The sequence below is a fragment of the Engystomops pustulosus genome, chromosome 11, assembly GCF_040894005.1.
Source record: "Engystomops pustulosus chromosome 11, aEngPut4.maternal, whole genome shotgun sequence".
Lineage (NCBI taxonomy): Eukaryota > Metazoa > Chordata > Amphibia > Anura > Leptodactylidae > Engystomops > Engystomops pustulosus.
The window spans coordinates 45,671,289-45,688,481 of record NC_092421.1 but is presented as its reverse complement, the minus strand read 5'-3'; the positions used below and the strand labels follow the sequence as shown (position 1 = coordinate 45,688,481).

General features: G+C 43.7%; 1 protein-coding gene across 12 annotated transcripts in view; it reads right to left on the bottom strand.

Moving 5' to 3' along the window:
* LOC140106485 (rap1 GTPase-GDP dissociation stimulator 1-A-like) overlaps positions 1–17,193 on the bottom strand; it is a 416,700-nt gene that overhangs the window by 79,149 nt on the left and 320,358 nt on the right. For all 12 annotated transcript variants that reach the window (XM_072130944.1, XM_072130946.1, XM_072130943.1 and 9 more), the window contains 2 exons: positions 4,128–4,253; positions 1,579–1,722 (listed from right to left, as the gene is read on the bottom strand). In XM_072130944.1, the coding sequence (XP_071987045.1) occupies positions 1,579–1,722; positions 4,128–4,253 (270 nt within the window). The remainder of the gene's footprint in view (positions 1–1,578; positions 1,723–4,127; positions 4,254–17,193) is intronic.

The following is a 17,193-nucleotide window of genomic DNA, read 5'->3' as shown; positions in this document are numbered from 1 at the left end:
GCTGAAGAACGAAGACGCAGGACCTGCTGCCAGAGGTGAGTGTACAGGGTTTTTTTTTTTAATGGGGCTTATTTTTATAAAATCATTAATTTGATCTGATAACTCATTGGGGGGGGGGATGGGCAAGAATATGTTATAATTAATTGTGGGGGGGGAAATATGTAATAATTAATTGTGGGGGGGCAGAATATGTAATAATTCATTGTGTGGGGGGAGAGATTGTAATAATTAATTGTGGGGGGGCAGAATATGTAATAATTCATTGTGGGGGGGCAGAATATGTAATAATTCATTGTGTGGGGGGAGAGATTGTAATAATTAATTTTTTTGGGGGGGAGAGATTGTAATAATTAATTGTGGGGGGGGAATATGTAATAATTAATTGTGGGGGGGGGATTGTAATAATCACTGAAATATCGGTTAGCAGAAAGGGTTTTGAGGTTTTTTTTCTTTTAGGTATAGTTGGGCCCCATTAGGAATTTTGTCCCGGGGCCCAGTGGACTCTAGTTACGCCACTGCCCTCTGGTATCTCTTTCTTTAGTGGCTTTGGGTGCCAGCTTTTCCACACAAGAGATTGTCTCTTGATGAATCTTTGATGTCAAGAACAGACCAATCCGGTTGGAATTGAGGATGGTCACAAATTCCTTAAACAGCTCCTGTGGTCCCCTCCACAAAATCAAGACGTCAATCAATCGTCTATAAAACTTATCCATAATAGTATATGCGATGTATAAAATTCCAAGTCCTCCTTGAAAACTTGTTCCCTCTCCCACCAGCCCAGGAAGAGGTTAGCATATGTGGGAGCACAGTGCTCCCCATTGCCACCCCCTGTGATGGTGGTAGAACCTGCCATTGAGAGTGAAAAAATGATGCTCGAGCACAAATTTGAGGAGTTGCAAAATACATTAATTATGGTCATTGTATTGTGTACCTCTTGATCTAAGAAAGGTAGCAACGGCATGATAGCCAGCCTTGTGTGGGATGGAATAATTACAGAGCTTTTACATCTAGAATAGCTAGATAAGTATCTGCATCCATATGTATCCCCTCATTGCGCTGGAGAACATCCATTGTGTCTCTAACGTAAGATGGTAACGTTAACACGTAGGGCCTCAGAATCTGATCCACATATAGGCTCACTTTTTGGGTCACACTATCTAAGCCATTTGGCCTCCCTTTGATTGCCCTTTGTCGGCCCTTCATTATGATTTCGGGTAAGTGTGCTATAGATATTTGGAATTTTTAATACCGTAAGGTACCTCCGGCTTATTTTATTATTTGTTTCATTGCACTATTGCCCCTTTACCCTCATTTGTCTTACTGTTGGATCGACTACTTCCTCAAATTTTGGGCATACTCTGAGGCACATTGAAGGGGGGTTATAGGTACGCTGTGGATTTCCATCTGGGACTACTTGTTTCCCCTATGTATTTGAGTTTCCCATTTGTGGGACATATATGTGCATAATTTTGTGTAGGATGTTAATAAAGGATATATTTCAGCTCTTTCTTTACTTTTATTTCCCTATACAGTATATATCTTGGATTGTACCTCTCATTTTTAATATTATATGCTTACCACCAAGAAGCAATGACACAATAAGGTCTGATGATGACTTCATTGTACACATGTCCTCTGTCTGTGAACTGTCCTGTAGTCTCTGAAGGATATCACATAGGGTCTCCTGAGCACAAGCATCAACTAGTTGTATCTTAAGGGGTTCTAAAAACAGAAAAACCAGAGTCACATTCAAATCACAATAGTCACATTGTTCGGCAGTAATAAAACATTATTCCCCCCACGCCAGCTTGGCATACAGATTGAAATTGGTAAAATATGTACAGTTTGGTTACTGATTACTTAGTGTTGAAAGCAATCTATCAATAATATTTGATGACGTTAGGCCTGTAAAGCATTGCCTAAGTTATTAAATCGTTGAGGCAGACATATTTCTGTATATCTCTCCGTATATCTTAGATCCCTTGTATACAAATATATTGACTTTAATGGAATATGCTCATTCATTTGAGCCACACTGCAAATAATAGAGTGTGCATTATCTTCGGACCGGCTTGAAACCTGGCTGCTCGTCTTCCACTCAGCCACGTGTTATGGACGGTATCAGGCCCTGTTCGGCACACCTCATGTATAAGAATCCTTAAAGTCAGACAGTGCACAGTTAGTCTAAATAGTTATTACAGAATATAGTAACATCTATGCAGCATTGCGGCTTAGAAGGCATTGATCCTACTCTATATTTAGTGTGTGTGAACTGTGGCACGGTTTTTACTGTTTCGGATGGATTGAACACCCGTACACCCAACTCCTCTCCAGACCTCTCCAGCAAGGGTTACTAGAGTAATGGATGGCCAGTCTAGTCAGCTTCTGGGGGAGGTGTTTAGGAACTCCTTTAAATACCTGCCCAGTTCTATTATACTTTACCGGTTCTACCAGTCTCCTCATACCTTTTCCCTATTACTGTTATTACCATGCTATTCTGTGTTTCTGACCTCTACTATGTTTACGCAATCTCTCTCTAGTCATTGAATAAACCTCCATTTTGAATTGACCACCACCACTTTTGTTTGTCTTTTTGGGTTTTATGTGATGATTTTAATGTTCTGTTGGTTGCCATGTCTTGTACAAATATAAATAAAGATTGAAAGACTTTTATTGATATCTGATGAATTCAGTATTGTATTGTGGTCCTGTTTACTGGTATTTGGTATTAATAGTTGTATATGGGCTGTAAAAAACAGATCCATGATGAATGTTCCTCATCCATACCCTCTCCATTGTAAGCTGCCACACTGCTTGGTCATGGTGTGGTGTCACCATGTGCTCATGGGTGCCCTAAACTTCTATTGTGGCAATTTGTGCAACCAGATCATGACCACAATAACAGCTGTGTAAATTGGGGCTATGACTGTCTAGTCATGCTCTGCATCTCCTAGCATTTGACTTAGTTTATGCCAGAAAAGTGCACCAAAATTCTGTGCTGATCCTTGACAAGAAAGGCAAGTTTGGAGTAATGGGTCCTGTATCAACTTTTGGCAATCTGGTTCTGAATAGTCCAAGATAGACTTTTAGTCTAATAAAGGTGAATGTTTCTGTGTGGTAATGGCTCTATGAACCAAGTAAAAAATATATTTTGCTTAGTTTGATTCTGTTTTATTTTCCTGATGGAAAACATTGGAAGGCCAACTGGGAACAAGGATCAGACCTCTTGTAGCTAAAAACCTTTAAACCACCAGTGTTACTTTGAAATATATTGAAAATATTTATTATTCTGGCACAGTTGGATTTTTTTCACTAGCCCCCACAATTTTTTGAGTTTGGTTATTTCTGGTACCCAGTACGCTATTCAGATGTTAAAAAAGTTTGTATGGATAAAGTATTTGGAAGGACAGTTGTGCAATTGGTTTCCTTTCCTCAGTTCCAGTAGCAGGCTATTCATTATCTAGACTATCTGTCTTCTCTGTTGCTGCTTCCACTTGATTATTTGAATATAGATTTTCTTAAATATTTTATCCTGTTTTCCTATATTTCCTTTTAACGAGAAATAACGCATTCCTGTAATTAGATTTTTCCACTTTCGTCATTAGTGTTTTCGCTAGATAACCAGTTTAGTGCAACAGGGCGCAGCACTTATTTCTTACAATTTAATTCTCCTAGAGTTACTATTCTATAGCCAAATTAATTTACAATATCACACTGTTTACAAAATGTTTCCTTTTCCCATAAGCAAAACCTGATCAAATATTCATGAATGTTTTATACGTTAGCAATTATATACTGGGCCTTCATACTTTTACCATGATAGTCATGTCCATGGCAAATAGATAGATTCAGATGTAGCCAGCAACACATTGCAATTGCTCTGTCCCATCTGGCAGCGAAAGCATAATGGTGTGCTCTAACAGATGCCAGTTATTGCTAATCCTCTGTGAAATCCTGCTGTATGATGAAAGATGAAACTTGCGCATAGCCTTCCATTCTGACCTGTTATGTGTCGAGACACATGGCTTCCCACTAGATCCACTTGAGCCAGCTGAAATTCTCTACTCATTACATAGGCGGTAAGCTTCAGAGCTAAAGAGTTGGTTACATTATATACATATACATACCATTCTCTGCCAGCATCTGAAGTACCTCGATGATAATTTCAACTCTTTCATGGTTATCTGCCCTCTTCAGCTGCTTTACCAGCTGCTCAACAACCATGGTTTTACTTAAAGCTTCCTTAGCACTCTCTGAAACAGAAGAGAAAAGAGGTAACAATTTATTTCTTTTTTTACAGATTTTTTTTCAAATTAAAAGGGACCAATTATATTACAACATTGTTTATCCAACCCTTAATACTGTAGTACAGGAAGTTCATCTTCGATCATAAATATCTATGTTCAAAACTATGTATGTTCCAAAATATGTATCTTCCAATAGTATAATTACTAACATTGATATAGCTATATTTGTGCCACCCTTAAGTAGGTGGCACACAAACGAGTCAGTTCTAAGCTTTGTCTGTGCACTTGGAGAGTGCAGTCACACATTGAAGTTAAAACTGCACTGCAATCAGTTTTGAGGTGGTTTTAGGTGTTGTACTGTTAATTTAACAGGAAAAAGACATTTGTGTAACAGGTTTCCCCTTCAAAATCAAATTCACCCGTTCAGTTCATGTCTTTCACCTGTTAAATTAACAAAACTGCACCTAAAACCACCTCAAAACTGATTGTGATCACGTGTGACCACACTCGGACGATTTCCTAGACCGAACCTCTAATTACCAGACTGGACAGACATTGTGGGTTTTGTCCAGTGGTTCAGTCTGGGGAATCATCCAAGAACACGAAGCAAGTTTCGGGCATTTTCGCAGCACGATACATCAAGAGGCTACAGCCTCTTTATGTAATGGATAGGCTGCTGTCCATCATTTATTCTATGCCAGGCCCTGGCAGCATTTGCGATTATTTCAGGGCCTCTACGCCACTGATGTGGCGCAGAGGCCCTGATAAGTATGCCCCAATGTCTATATTATACCATATAGTGCCCTGTTAATCATGAAACCATGATTTAGTCCTAGCCAAGCAGTATGTTTTTAAGACTGGTGATGTGTGACATGTGTTGATGTGTTAGTTGGGGATAAAGGTTCCTAAATTTCTAAAGCCTTCAGGCATTCCAACCCTTATTGATCCTTATATGCTTTTCTATTGCTTTTATGGCATACACTACTTTTTTTTTTTATAAACTATTAATATTTTTAATTCATGATCCAATACATTAAATATCAAAAATACAATTACTTAATAACTAGCCCCTTCCCTTCCTCCAAACCCTTCCAATTCCTTTGGTATATTTAATACTCTCAATCTGCATTTGTTGGATTCCAATTTCTTCCTTTAGCATATAACATTTTACTTTCTATCTAGATTTTCTCAAACCTTAGTATTTGGAACAGTAAATATACCGTATAAATTCAAGTATAAGCTGAGTTTTTCAGCACAAATAAAACCCTGTACTCAACTTTCTGACGCCCCTCCTGCAGATCCTCTTCTTGATCCCTGCCCACCGATAGCGTCAGGCTAGCGGCGCACGGACTATGATGTCGCCAATTGCCAATATCGCACACTGACCTCTAACTGCCAACAGTACTGAATCAAGAGGATCTGTGGTTGGTAGGCGGTGAAACTGCAAATAGCTCATTAAATCAGTATAGTATCAGTTATAGTATCAATAAAGGTGAGTACACTGGCTGTAATATAATGCAAACTGGCTGGCTATATACATGGGCTGGCTATATACAGGGAACTGGCTATATCCTGGAGGCTGGCTATATACAGGGTACTGGCTGGCTATATACAGGGGTCTATCTGGCTATATACAGAGGGATGGGTGGCTATATCCAGGCACTGGCTGGTTAGACACAGTGGACTGGCTGGCTATATAATGGGGGCTGGCTATATACAGGGACTGGCTGGCTACATACTAGGCAGCTGTGGCTGGCTATATACTGGGGGCTAGCTGGCTATATTTTGGGGGCTGGCTATATACAGTGGACTGACTATATACAGTGGACTATCTGGCTGGCTATATACTGGGGCAGGAGGTTGGATATCTAGAGGGGACTGGCTGGCTAGCTATATACTGGAGACAGGTAGCTGGCAATATACTGGGGGTAGGGTACTGGTTACATACTGGGGGCAGGGTGCTGGCTATATATTGGAGGCAGGGGCTGGCTATATTCAGGGGACTGGCTGGCTTTATACTGGAGCTTGCTATATACGGGAGGCTGGCTATATACTAGGGGGCAGGGACTGGCTAACTATATAATGATGGGAGGCTGTGACCAATATTTTTTCACCCTGGGCTTATACTCAAGTCAATAGGTTTTCCCAGTCTTTTATGGTAAAATAAGAGGCCCAGGTTTATATTTGGGTCTTCTAATACTATATACTATATATGGTATTTGAATTGTCACTGCAGATTAACTTCTAAGTCCTTCTCAAGGTCTTCCAATACCTTCTGCCAGAAGCTTCTAACTTCCTTACAGCTCTATAAGGTGTTGAGGGTTTGCCCCTTTCATCATACAACTTGGACATATCTCTTCATTTAGCCTGTTTGTGTAAGTATGGTATGGCCCATAATGATAAGTAAAAAAAACCCTTTCAATGTAGTATAAAAATGGTGCCAAATACTCCCATACAGCACCTAAATAATACCCCAGAACCAGTACTCTATATTAAGCCCTGATAATATTGTCTTAGGCCTAAACTCAAGTCAAAAACCGGCACCACAATAGATGGATTGTGCAAAGTTTTATAACATAAAATACATTCATTGATATAAAATAAATATTACCAATACAATATCTTGCAGGTCCCTTGCAAGACATCTAAAAAAGTTTGTATAAATGACTATAAGCAATAGTGTAGACAAGATGTCCTTTCATTACTTTTTCATATTAAGACTAGAGATGAGCGAACATACTCGTCCGAGCTTGATGCTCGTTCGAGCATTAGCGTACTCGAAACTGCTCGTTGCTCGGACGAATACTTCGCTCGCTCGAGAAAATGGCATCTCCCGCCGTTTTGCTTTTTGGCGGCCAGAAACAGAGCCAATCACAAGCCAGGAGACTTTGCACTCCACCCAGCATGACGTGGTACCCTTACACGTCGATAGCAGTGGTTGGCTGGCCAGATCAGGTGACCCTGGAATAGACTAGCCCCTGCCCGCGCTGCTCGGATCATTCTCTGTCTGGATGCCTCTAGGGAGAGAGCTGCTGCTGGTCAGGGAAAGCGTTAGGGTGTTCTATTAGAATAGTGTTAGGCAGGAGTGATTCGACAAGAACCCAACAGCCCTTCTTAGGGCTACAATAACGTTATACATTTTTTTTTTTATTTGCTTGTGGCTGGGCTTGCTGGCACTAGTAGTGCAGCTAGTACCATATTGTGAGGAATTTGCAGGGGGACCTGCTACCGTTGTGTTTAGCTCTTAGTGACACACGTATCCACCTCAAACACCAAAGTGGGACAATTTATTAGGGGTTTGATTAGAATTAGGCAGAGTCTGCTGATTTATTTATTTTTTTTTACCTTTATTTCATTTTATAGCTCAAACTCATCTTGCAAAGCAGTGTGCTTTCAGTGTCGGCTACAAAATAGCCATAGGAGAACCCCAACGGCTTACTTAGGCCTACAATAGCGTTATATTTTCCTTTTTTTGTTTGCTTGTGGCTGGGCTTGCTGGCATTAGTAGTGCAGCTAGTACCATATTGTGAGGAATTTGCTGGGAGACCTGTGACCGTTGTGTTTAGCTCTTAGTGACACGCATATCCACCTCAAACACCGAAGTGGGACAATTTATTAGGGGTTTGATTAGAATTAGGCAGAGTCTGCTGATTTATTTATTTTTTTTTACCTTTATTTCATTTTATAGCTCAAACTCATCTTGCAAAGCAGTGTGCTTTCAGTGTCGGCTACAAAATAGCCATAGGAGAACCCCAACGGCTTACTTAGGCCTACAATAGAGTTATATTTTCCTTTTTTTGGTTTGCTTGTGGCTGGGCTTGCTGGCATTAGTAGTGCAGCTAGTACCATATTGTGAGGAATTTGCTGGGAGACCTGCGACCGTTGTGTTTAGCTCTTAGTGACACGCATATCCACCTCAAACACCGAAGTGGGACAATTTATTAGGGGTTTGATTAGAATTAGGCAGAGTCTGCTGATTTATTTTTTTTTTTTTTACCTTTATTTCATTTTATAGCTCAAACTCTTCTTGCAAAGCAGTGTGCTTTCAGTGTCGGCTACAAAATAGCCATAGGAGAACCCCAACGGCTTACTTAGGCCTACAATAGCGTTATATTTTCCTTTTTTTTGTTTGCTTGTGGCTGGGCTTGCTGGCATTAGTAGTGCAGCTAGTACCATATTGTGAGGAATTTGCTGGGAGACCTGCGACCGTTGTGTTTAGCTCTTAGTGACACGCATATCCACCTCAAACACCGAAGTGGGACAATTTATTAGGGGTTTGATTAGAATTAGGCAGAGTCTGCTGATTTATTTTATTTTTTTTACCTTTATTTCATTTTATAGCTCAAACTCTTCTTGCAAAGCAGTGTGCTTTCAGTGTCGGCTACAAAATAGCCATAGGAGAACCCCAATGGCTTACTTAGGCCTACAATAGCGTTATATTTTCCTTTTTTTGGTTTGCTTGTGGCTGGGCTTGCTGGCATTAGTAGTGCAGCTAGTACCATATTGTGAGGAATTTGCTGGGAGACCTGCGACCGTTGTGTTTAGCTCTTAGTGACACGCATATCCACCTCAAACACCGAAGTGGGACAATTTATTAGGGGTTTGATTAGAATTAGGCAGAGTCTGCTGATTTATTTTATTTTTTTTACCTTTATTTCATTTTATAGCTCAAACTCTTCTTGCAAAGCAGTGTGCTTTCAGTGTCGGCTACAAAATAGCCATAGGAGAACCCCAATGGCTTACTTAGGCCTACAATAGCGTTATATTTTCCTTTTTTTGGTTTGCTTGTGGCTGGGCTTGCTGGCATTAGTAGTGCAGCTAGTACCATATTGTGAGGAATTTGCTGGGAGACCTGCGACCGTTGTGTTTAGCTCTTAGTGACACGCATATCCACCTCAAACACCGAAGTGGGACAATTTATTAGGGGTTTGAATAGAATTAGGCAGAGTCTGCTGATTTATTTATTTATTTTTTTACCTTTATTTCATTTTATAGCTCAAACTCATCTTGCAAAGCACAAAATCCAGTTGTGTGCTGTCAGTGTAGGTTAGAAACTAGCCATAGCAATAGGATAGCATCGTTTTGGTTAAAAAAAAAATAAAAAAAATAAATAAATAAACACAAAAAAAAAATAAAAGTTTACACTTTAATATGGAAAATGTTTAACCCGAGGGCTAGAGGACGAGGGCGTGGACTTGGGCGTCCAACTACTGCAGGGGTCAGAGGCCGTGGTCCTGGGCGGGGTGAGACACCACCTGCTGATGAGGGAGCAGGGGAACGCCGCAGAGCTACACTCCCTAGGTTAATCATGTCTCAAGTTACTGGGACTCGTGGTAGAGCACTGTTGAGGCCAGAACAGTGTGAAGAGGTGATGTCGTGGATTGCGGACAATGCTTCTAGCCATTTGTCCACCAGTCAGTCTTCCACGCAGTCCACCCATGTCACCGAAATCAGCACTCCTCCGGCTCCTCCACCTCAGCCTCCTTCCCCCCAGTCTGCCCCCTCCCAGCAAAATTTGGCATTTGAAGCGGCATACTCTGAGGAACTGTTTTCTGGACCCTTCCCACAGTCACAAACCACTTGTCCGGTTGCTGCTGAGCAATTTTCCGATGCCCAGGTTTTCCACCAGTCGCAGTCTGTGGGTGATGATGACATTATTGACGTAGTGGAAGAAGTGTGTAAAGAGGTGTCGGACGATGAGGAGACACGGTTGTCAGACAGTGGTGAAGTTGTTGTCAGGGCAGGAAGTCCGAGGGGGGAGCAGACTGAGGGATCGGAGGATGATGAGATGACAGACCCAAGCTGGGTTGATAGGACGGGTGAACACAGTGCTTTTGAGACGGAGGCGAGTCCTATAGCAGAACAGGTTGGAAGAGGCAGTGGTGGGGCCAGACGGAGAGGCAGGGCCAGAGCTGCAGCAGCGCCAAATGTTGCCCGTAGTCAAGCTCCCGTGGCGAGGGCTAGATTTTCAGAAGTCTGGAGGTTCTTTAAAGAAACACTGGATGACCGACGGACTGTGGTGTGCAACCTTTGCCAAACCAGGATCAGCAGGGGTTCCACCACTACTAGCTTAACTACCACCAGTATGCGCAGGCAAATGAATGCTAAACACCCCACTCAATGGCACCAAGCCCATTCACCTCCGGCCGGGCACACCACTGCTCCTTCCCCTGTGTCATCTGCTAGTCAGCCCCCTGCCCAGGACCACGGCCCAAACACCTCCCGTGCGAAAACCCCATCTTCGCCTCCACGATCCTCCACAGTATAGCGCAACCCACCCACACGCCCAAGCCCTCAACGTCCACATCTCCAAGTTGCTTAGCCTGGAGATGCTGCCCTATAGGCTGGTAGAGACCGAGGCCTTTCGAAACCTCATGGCGGCGGCCGCCCCTCGGTATTCGGTCCCCAGCCACCACTACTTTTCCCGATGTGCCGTCCCAGCCCTGCACAAGCACGTGTCAGAGAACATCATCCGTGCCCTGACCAACGCCGTTTCTGACAAGGTCCACCTGACCACGGACACGTGGACGAGTGCTGCCGGGCAGGGCCACTATATATCGCTGACGGCACATTGGGTTAACTTGGTGGAGGCTGGTACCGAGTCTGACCCTGGGGCTGCTCATATACTGCCAACGCCGAGGATTGCGGGGCCTACCTCGGTCCAGGTCTCAAAGGCCTACTATGCCTCCTCCTCCTCCCACCCCTCCTCCACCTCCTCCGAATTACCATCCGTGGGCATGGCGCCATCAGTCGGTAGCTCTAGGCACAGCAGCAGTGCCATTGCTAAGCGACAGCAGGCGGTACCTGCTGAGCCTAGGCGATAAAAGGCACACCGCCCAAGAGCTATTACAGGGCATCACGGCGCAGACTGATCTGTGGCTGGCACCGCTGAACCTGAAGCCAGGCATGGTTGTGTGTGACAACAGCCGTAACCTGGTGGCGGCTCTGCAACTCGGCAGACTGACACATGTGCCATGCCTGGCCCATGTGTTAAATCTCATAGTTCAGCGTTTCCTCAAGACATACCCCAATCTGTCTGATTTGTTTACAAAGGTGCGCCGCATCTGTGCGCATTTCAGGAAGTCCAGCACAGATGCTGCCACTCTCAGGGCAGCGCAGCGCCGCCTCCAACTGCCCGCTCACCGACTGTTGTGCGACGTGCCCACGAGGTGGAATTCAACATTAACCATGTTATCCAGAGTTTACCAGCAGCGCAGAGCGATTGTAGACTGCCAGATGTCAACTTCCACCAGAACTGGTAGTCAGGTCAGTCAGCTTCCTCAAGTCTACAATGAGGAGTGGACGTGGATGTCTGATATCTGTCAGGTGCTGAGTAACTTTGAGGAGTCAACACAGATGGTCAGTGGCGATGCCGCCATCATCAGCCTCACCATCCCGCTGCTTGGCCTGTTGAAAAACTCTCTGGTCAGCATGAAGTCGGAAGCTTTGCGCTCGTCACAAGAGACAGGGGAAGAAGATTCCCTTGTTGATAGCCAAAGCACCCTTAGGTCTGTTTCTCAGCGCATATCGGAGGAGGTGGAGGAGGATGAGGAGGAAGAGGAGGAGAATGTTGGCGAGACAGAAGAGGGGACCATTGTTCAGTCCTTCACTGTTCAGCGTGTATGGGCAGAAGAAGAGGAGTTGGTGGAGGAGGAAATGGGCAGTCAGGCCAGTGAGGGGAGTGAATTTTTGCGCGTTGGGACTCATATGGCAGATTTCATGCTAGGCTGCCTATCCCGTGACCCTCGCGTTCAAAGAATTTATTCCAGCACCGATTACTGGGTATTCACTCTCCTGGACCCACGGTACAAGCAAAATCTTTCCACTCTCATCCCTGGAGAGGAAAGGAGTGTGAGAATGCATGAATACCAGCAGGCCCTGGTGCACAAGCTGAAACAGTATTTCCCTTCTGACAGCGCTAGCGGCAGAGGGCGTACTTCTGCGGGACAAGTAGCAAGGGAGAGTAGGCGAGCAGGCAGCTTGTCCAGCACTGGCAGGGGTACGCTTTACAAGGCCTTTGCCAGTTTTATGTCACCCCAGCAAGACACTGTCACCTGTCCCCAGTCTCGGCAGAGTAGGGCTGATCTTTACAGAAAGATGGTGAGGGAGTACGTAGCTGACCATACCATCGTCCTAAATGATCACACAGCTCCCTACAACTACTGGGTTTCAAAGCTGGACATGTGGCACGAACTGCCGCTGTACGCCTTGGAGGTTCTTGCCTGCCCTGCCGCTAGCGTGTTGTCCGAGCGGGTTTTCAGTGCAGCTGGTGGCAACATCACCGATAAGCGTACACGCCTGTCGACTGACAGCGCTGACAGGCTGACGCTTATCAAGATGAATAAAGCCTGGATTTCTCCGGATTTTCATTCTCCAACAGGTAAAGAAGCTCAACCTGAATAATGTATGCACTCCTCCTCCTCATTGTCCTCCTTCTCCTCCTATTTGTACACTAAAGCATAGGAAACTGGCTATTTTTTGCCAGGGATAACTGGCTCTAGCTATAGTACTCTATGTATTTAATTTTTCTGGTGGGCCACCTACCCGGTCCTCTGTTTTAAGCAATTTTTGGGAGTGCCACATACAGGCACTAAATCTATTTAATTTTTCTGGAGGACCACCTACCTGCTCCTCTGGTTTGAAAACTTTTTTGGACTGCCACATACAGGCACTCAATTTATTTAATTTTTCTGGAGGACCACCTACCTGCTCCTCTAGTTTGAAAACTTTTTTGGACTGCCACATACAGGCACTATCCAAATTAAATTGTCTCCATAGCAGCCTCCACATGTCGTATTTTTAGCTGGCTCCACACGTTGTCTCCACTGCTACCTCCACACGTCATCGCCATAGCTGCCTCCAAAAGTCGTCCATATAGCTGCCTCCATACATGGTCTCCTTATCAAACGAACTGTGTCAGGCAGAATTGTGGGTTGTTTTCATGGATTCCACATCAAACTTGTTAACTTTGTCGCCACCCTGCTGTATAATCTACAAAATATACTGGCAAACTTTTATCATTTACCAATATTATTTCAGCGCTTCTTGCGCATCTTTTTACATTCCCCTCACCCGCCATATCCTAAACTTATAAGAACGCTACTACACTTGATCTTATACAAAAGGTTCTTAGAAGTGCTGTTTGGGGAGTAGCCTAGAGACAGGGGCTTGGATTGGCGAAAGCTCGCCTGGCTGCGGAGCGCCAGCTCCATCTCAAGATCCAACTAACATAGTTTTAACTGTAGCACCTTTAATCTACTACTAGTTCACTGCCTCCATACATCGTCCCCTTATCAAATGAGCTGTGTCGGGCAGAATTTTGGGTTGTTTTCATGGCTTCCACATCAAACTTGTTAACTTTGTCGCCACCCTGCTGTGTAATCCACAAAATATACTGGCAAACTTTTATAATTTACCAATATTATTTCAGCGCTTCTGCTATGGCTACATTACTATGGGCTACATAGTGGAACGCGGCCCATCTGTCGCCGCCATGCTGGAGACCTGAAGTTGCAATCATAGCAGCGCAATATGGATGCCCCATACTGTCGCTCTTAATCATGCAACCATTTCCGTAAAAACTATTAAAAATTAGAACCACTATGTTATTCCATTATTCCTAGGTGAAATATTCAAACGATCCGGCCTGCTTTGAAAATTATAATTTTTTCGAAGTAAACGCTTCTGGCCCCCAGGCCCATTTTGGGTGGGGAGGAGCCGAGAGACAGGGGCTTGGACAGGCGAAATCTCGCCTGGCAGTGGACCGCCAGCTCCATCCCAAGATTAGGCAGCCTCAGAGGCATCCATGCATGCTGCCCCTGCTGTTTCCTGTCCATTTTGCCTCCACGATCCTCCACAGCGTCCACCAATGTCTCATTTCAACTCTCTATACCCCAGACGCTGGAGCACAAGAGGATATGCAGCACATCATCCCCTTATCAAACGAGCTGTGTCAGGCAGAATTTTCAGGTGTTTCACCAGATACATAGTGGAACTCGGCCCATCTGTCGCCGCCATGCTGGAGACCTGAAGTTGCAATCATAGCAGCGCAATATGAATGCCCCATACTGTCGCTCTTAATCATGGAAGTCGTCTCCATGGCTGCCTCCACATGTCGTCCCCTTATCAAAAGGCTCATTTTTCGGGTGTTTCACCAGATACGTTATGGAACTTGGTCACTATGTCGACACCATGCTGTGTTATCGACTAAATATACCGTCAACCTTTTGTTCACATAGGAAATCATTTCACCTCCTTTGGTGAAACCTGAGTCCATTTAGGGTATGTCGCCATGAGACTCTCTAGCCTGCCTCTGCATGCCATCCCCTATAGTGTCAGGGTCAATTATTGGATGTTTTAGATGCTATCTAGCCTCATTCGGTCACTCTGTTGCCCATAATTTTGGCATAATGGTGCGATTCAGCAGCCTCAGAAGCATCCATGCATGCTGCCCCTGCTATTTCCTGTCCATTTCCGTGGTGTTTCCATCCTTTTCTGAGGTTCCCAGGTGTTTGGCCAAGCTTCCCTGTGCAGAGCTATGGTCCCCTTGAAAAATGCTCAAGTCTCCCATTGACTTCAATGGGGCTCGTTATTCGAGACGAGCACTCGAGCATCGGGAAAAGTTCGTCTCGAATAACGAGCACTCGAGCATTTTAGTGCTCGCTCATCTCTAATTAAGACCGTTTCTATAAAATAATCCTAAGATAAGGACGCAGTATATACTCAAAATTGGAGCTCATTTTGTTGTAGCAAAAGATAGGTGTAATCTTCCATGTATTTATTAAAGTAACTTCACCAATAGTTTAACTCATTATTTAAAGGGAACCTGTCAGCAGAAATTGACCTAATAAAGCAATAGCTGTATGTTGCCAAGCAGCTGAACACCTTCCAGATCATGTTTCTTTCATTACCCAGTGTGGTGGCATCACCCAGAAAATCTTCTTTGAAGTGAGATGTAGACTGCTTCTATAAAGTCAAGGAGGTGCAGATTTAAACACTAAAGTCAAACTCTCTCTCTACCTTTAGAAAGCCGCCTTCACTGTAATTGATGGTTCTGCATCCAGAGACATCACTAATCAGATCTTCTGAATTTTGATGCATGATGTCAATCACAGAGGAGGTGGCATTCAGAGTTCCCCACTTTGACTTCTCCGTGTCCTCAACTTTAAATAGCCAATTTAAATTGCACTTCAAAGTTGATTTTCTGGACAATGCCACCACACTGGACCATGAAAGAACCAAGAACTAGAAGGTGTTATACTGTTTGATAATATACTGGTAGTGGTTTATTAGGTCAATTACTGATGACAGGTTCCCTTTAATATGCTGTCAAGTTTACTGTTGCCTAAAGGTCTTTTTTAATCAGAGTAACACTTTTTACTATCTCACCAAAGCGTTGCCTTGAAAATAACATAAGCCTCAGGAAATGAAAGGCAACTCTTTTTAATTAGTGAGAACAACGCTGTGAAATGTTTTATATGCGGAAATTAGATGCTAAACCTTTTTTTTTTTTTTATCAAAGACCTTTGTAATATTGTATGAATGAAAATAGTTGCTGTAGGGTTGGAAAGGGTATCATTAAGTATACAGTGCTCTTTACAAGTACAGGCGGTCCCCTACTTAGGAACACTCGACTTACATACGACCCCTAGTTAAAAACTGACCTCTGGATATTGGTAATTTATTGTGCTTTAGTCCTAGGCTACAATAAACAGCTGTAACAGGTGTCTGTAATGAGCTTTAGTGTTAATCCTGATTCTTAAGACAACTCAACATTTTTAAAATCCAATTGTCACAGAGACCAAAAAAGTTCTGGCTGGGGTTATAATGATAAAATATACAGTTCCGACTTACATACAAATTCAACTTAAGAACAAGCCTACAGACCCTATCTTGTATGTAACCCGGGGACTGCCTGTATATAATACATCAAAACGGTATTACTTAATGTAATTATATAAGTTGTAGTAAAGCAAGGATCCTATATCAATCACATACAGTACATTGTTTTCTGTAGTGGGAACGAAGGAAACAGAAATACTTGATAGGAACAGTGTTCTTTATAAATTGATAAATGGGACATTTTACTCAGACATTAAAGGGGTTTTCTCCTGGAGGGAGGCAAAATAGAAAACACTACAGAATAAACTACAAGGACAAAAGAATTTGTACAGTACACCTACTTTGTTTTTTATGACAGCCCATTCTACATTCTTAGCCATTGACCACTGAAGCTCCACATGATCATTCCACATGTCCCTGGGGTAGGTTGGCGCTGTGGTAGTGAATCTGGCACAATGCTCTGTATTTGGTAGAATTGCTCCTCTATCAGACCTTTATGGAATAAAGTTCTATTCGTCTCTCCACAGAGATGCAGGTACCAGAACCTATCTCCAAATTTAAGAAGCCATTTCTTGACAGGAACATGCCAAAATATAAAAAGGTTATAGATGGTTCCATCCCATTGGGTTAGTGAGGTTGAGTGTGTAATTGTATGAGCCTCCAAATAACGCCCTTATTTCCCTCTCACCCTTTCTCTTACCTTGTGTTACTTACTTGTATTCCTCTACATTGTATGTTGTGTGTTTTTTTGAGTTTTGGAGATCATACACATAACTAATTTATTTTTTCTTTGTTGCCACTTTAACCCCTTAGCGCTCTGCGCCGTAGCTGTACTGCGCTGAGTCCCGCGAATAGCGCTCAGCGCAGTACAGCTACTGCGCAGAGACGATGCCGGTTCAGCGCTGTATAGCCGTTGACATCCCCGGCTAACACCCGCATTTAACATGCCTTCCGGGGGTCTTTACCCTACGATCACCCCCCCCCCCCGCGCGCTGTTTTCGGGGGGGCTGATCGCTGCTATGGCACCTCAGGGGTCCGATCGGGACCCCGGAGAAGCCTGAAGGCAGTGCCTTTAAGATGACGTCTGTGACGAGTGTCAAAGTAT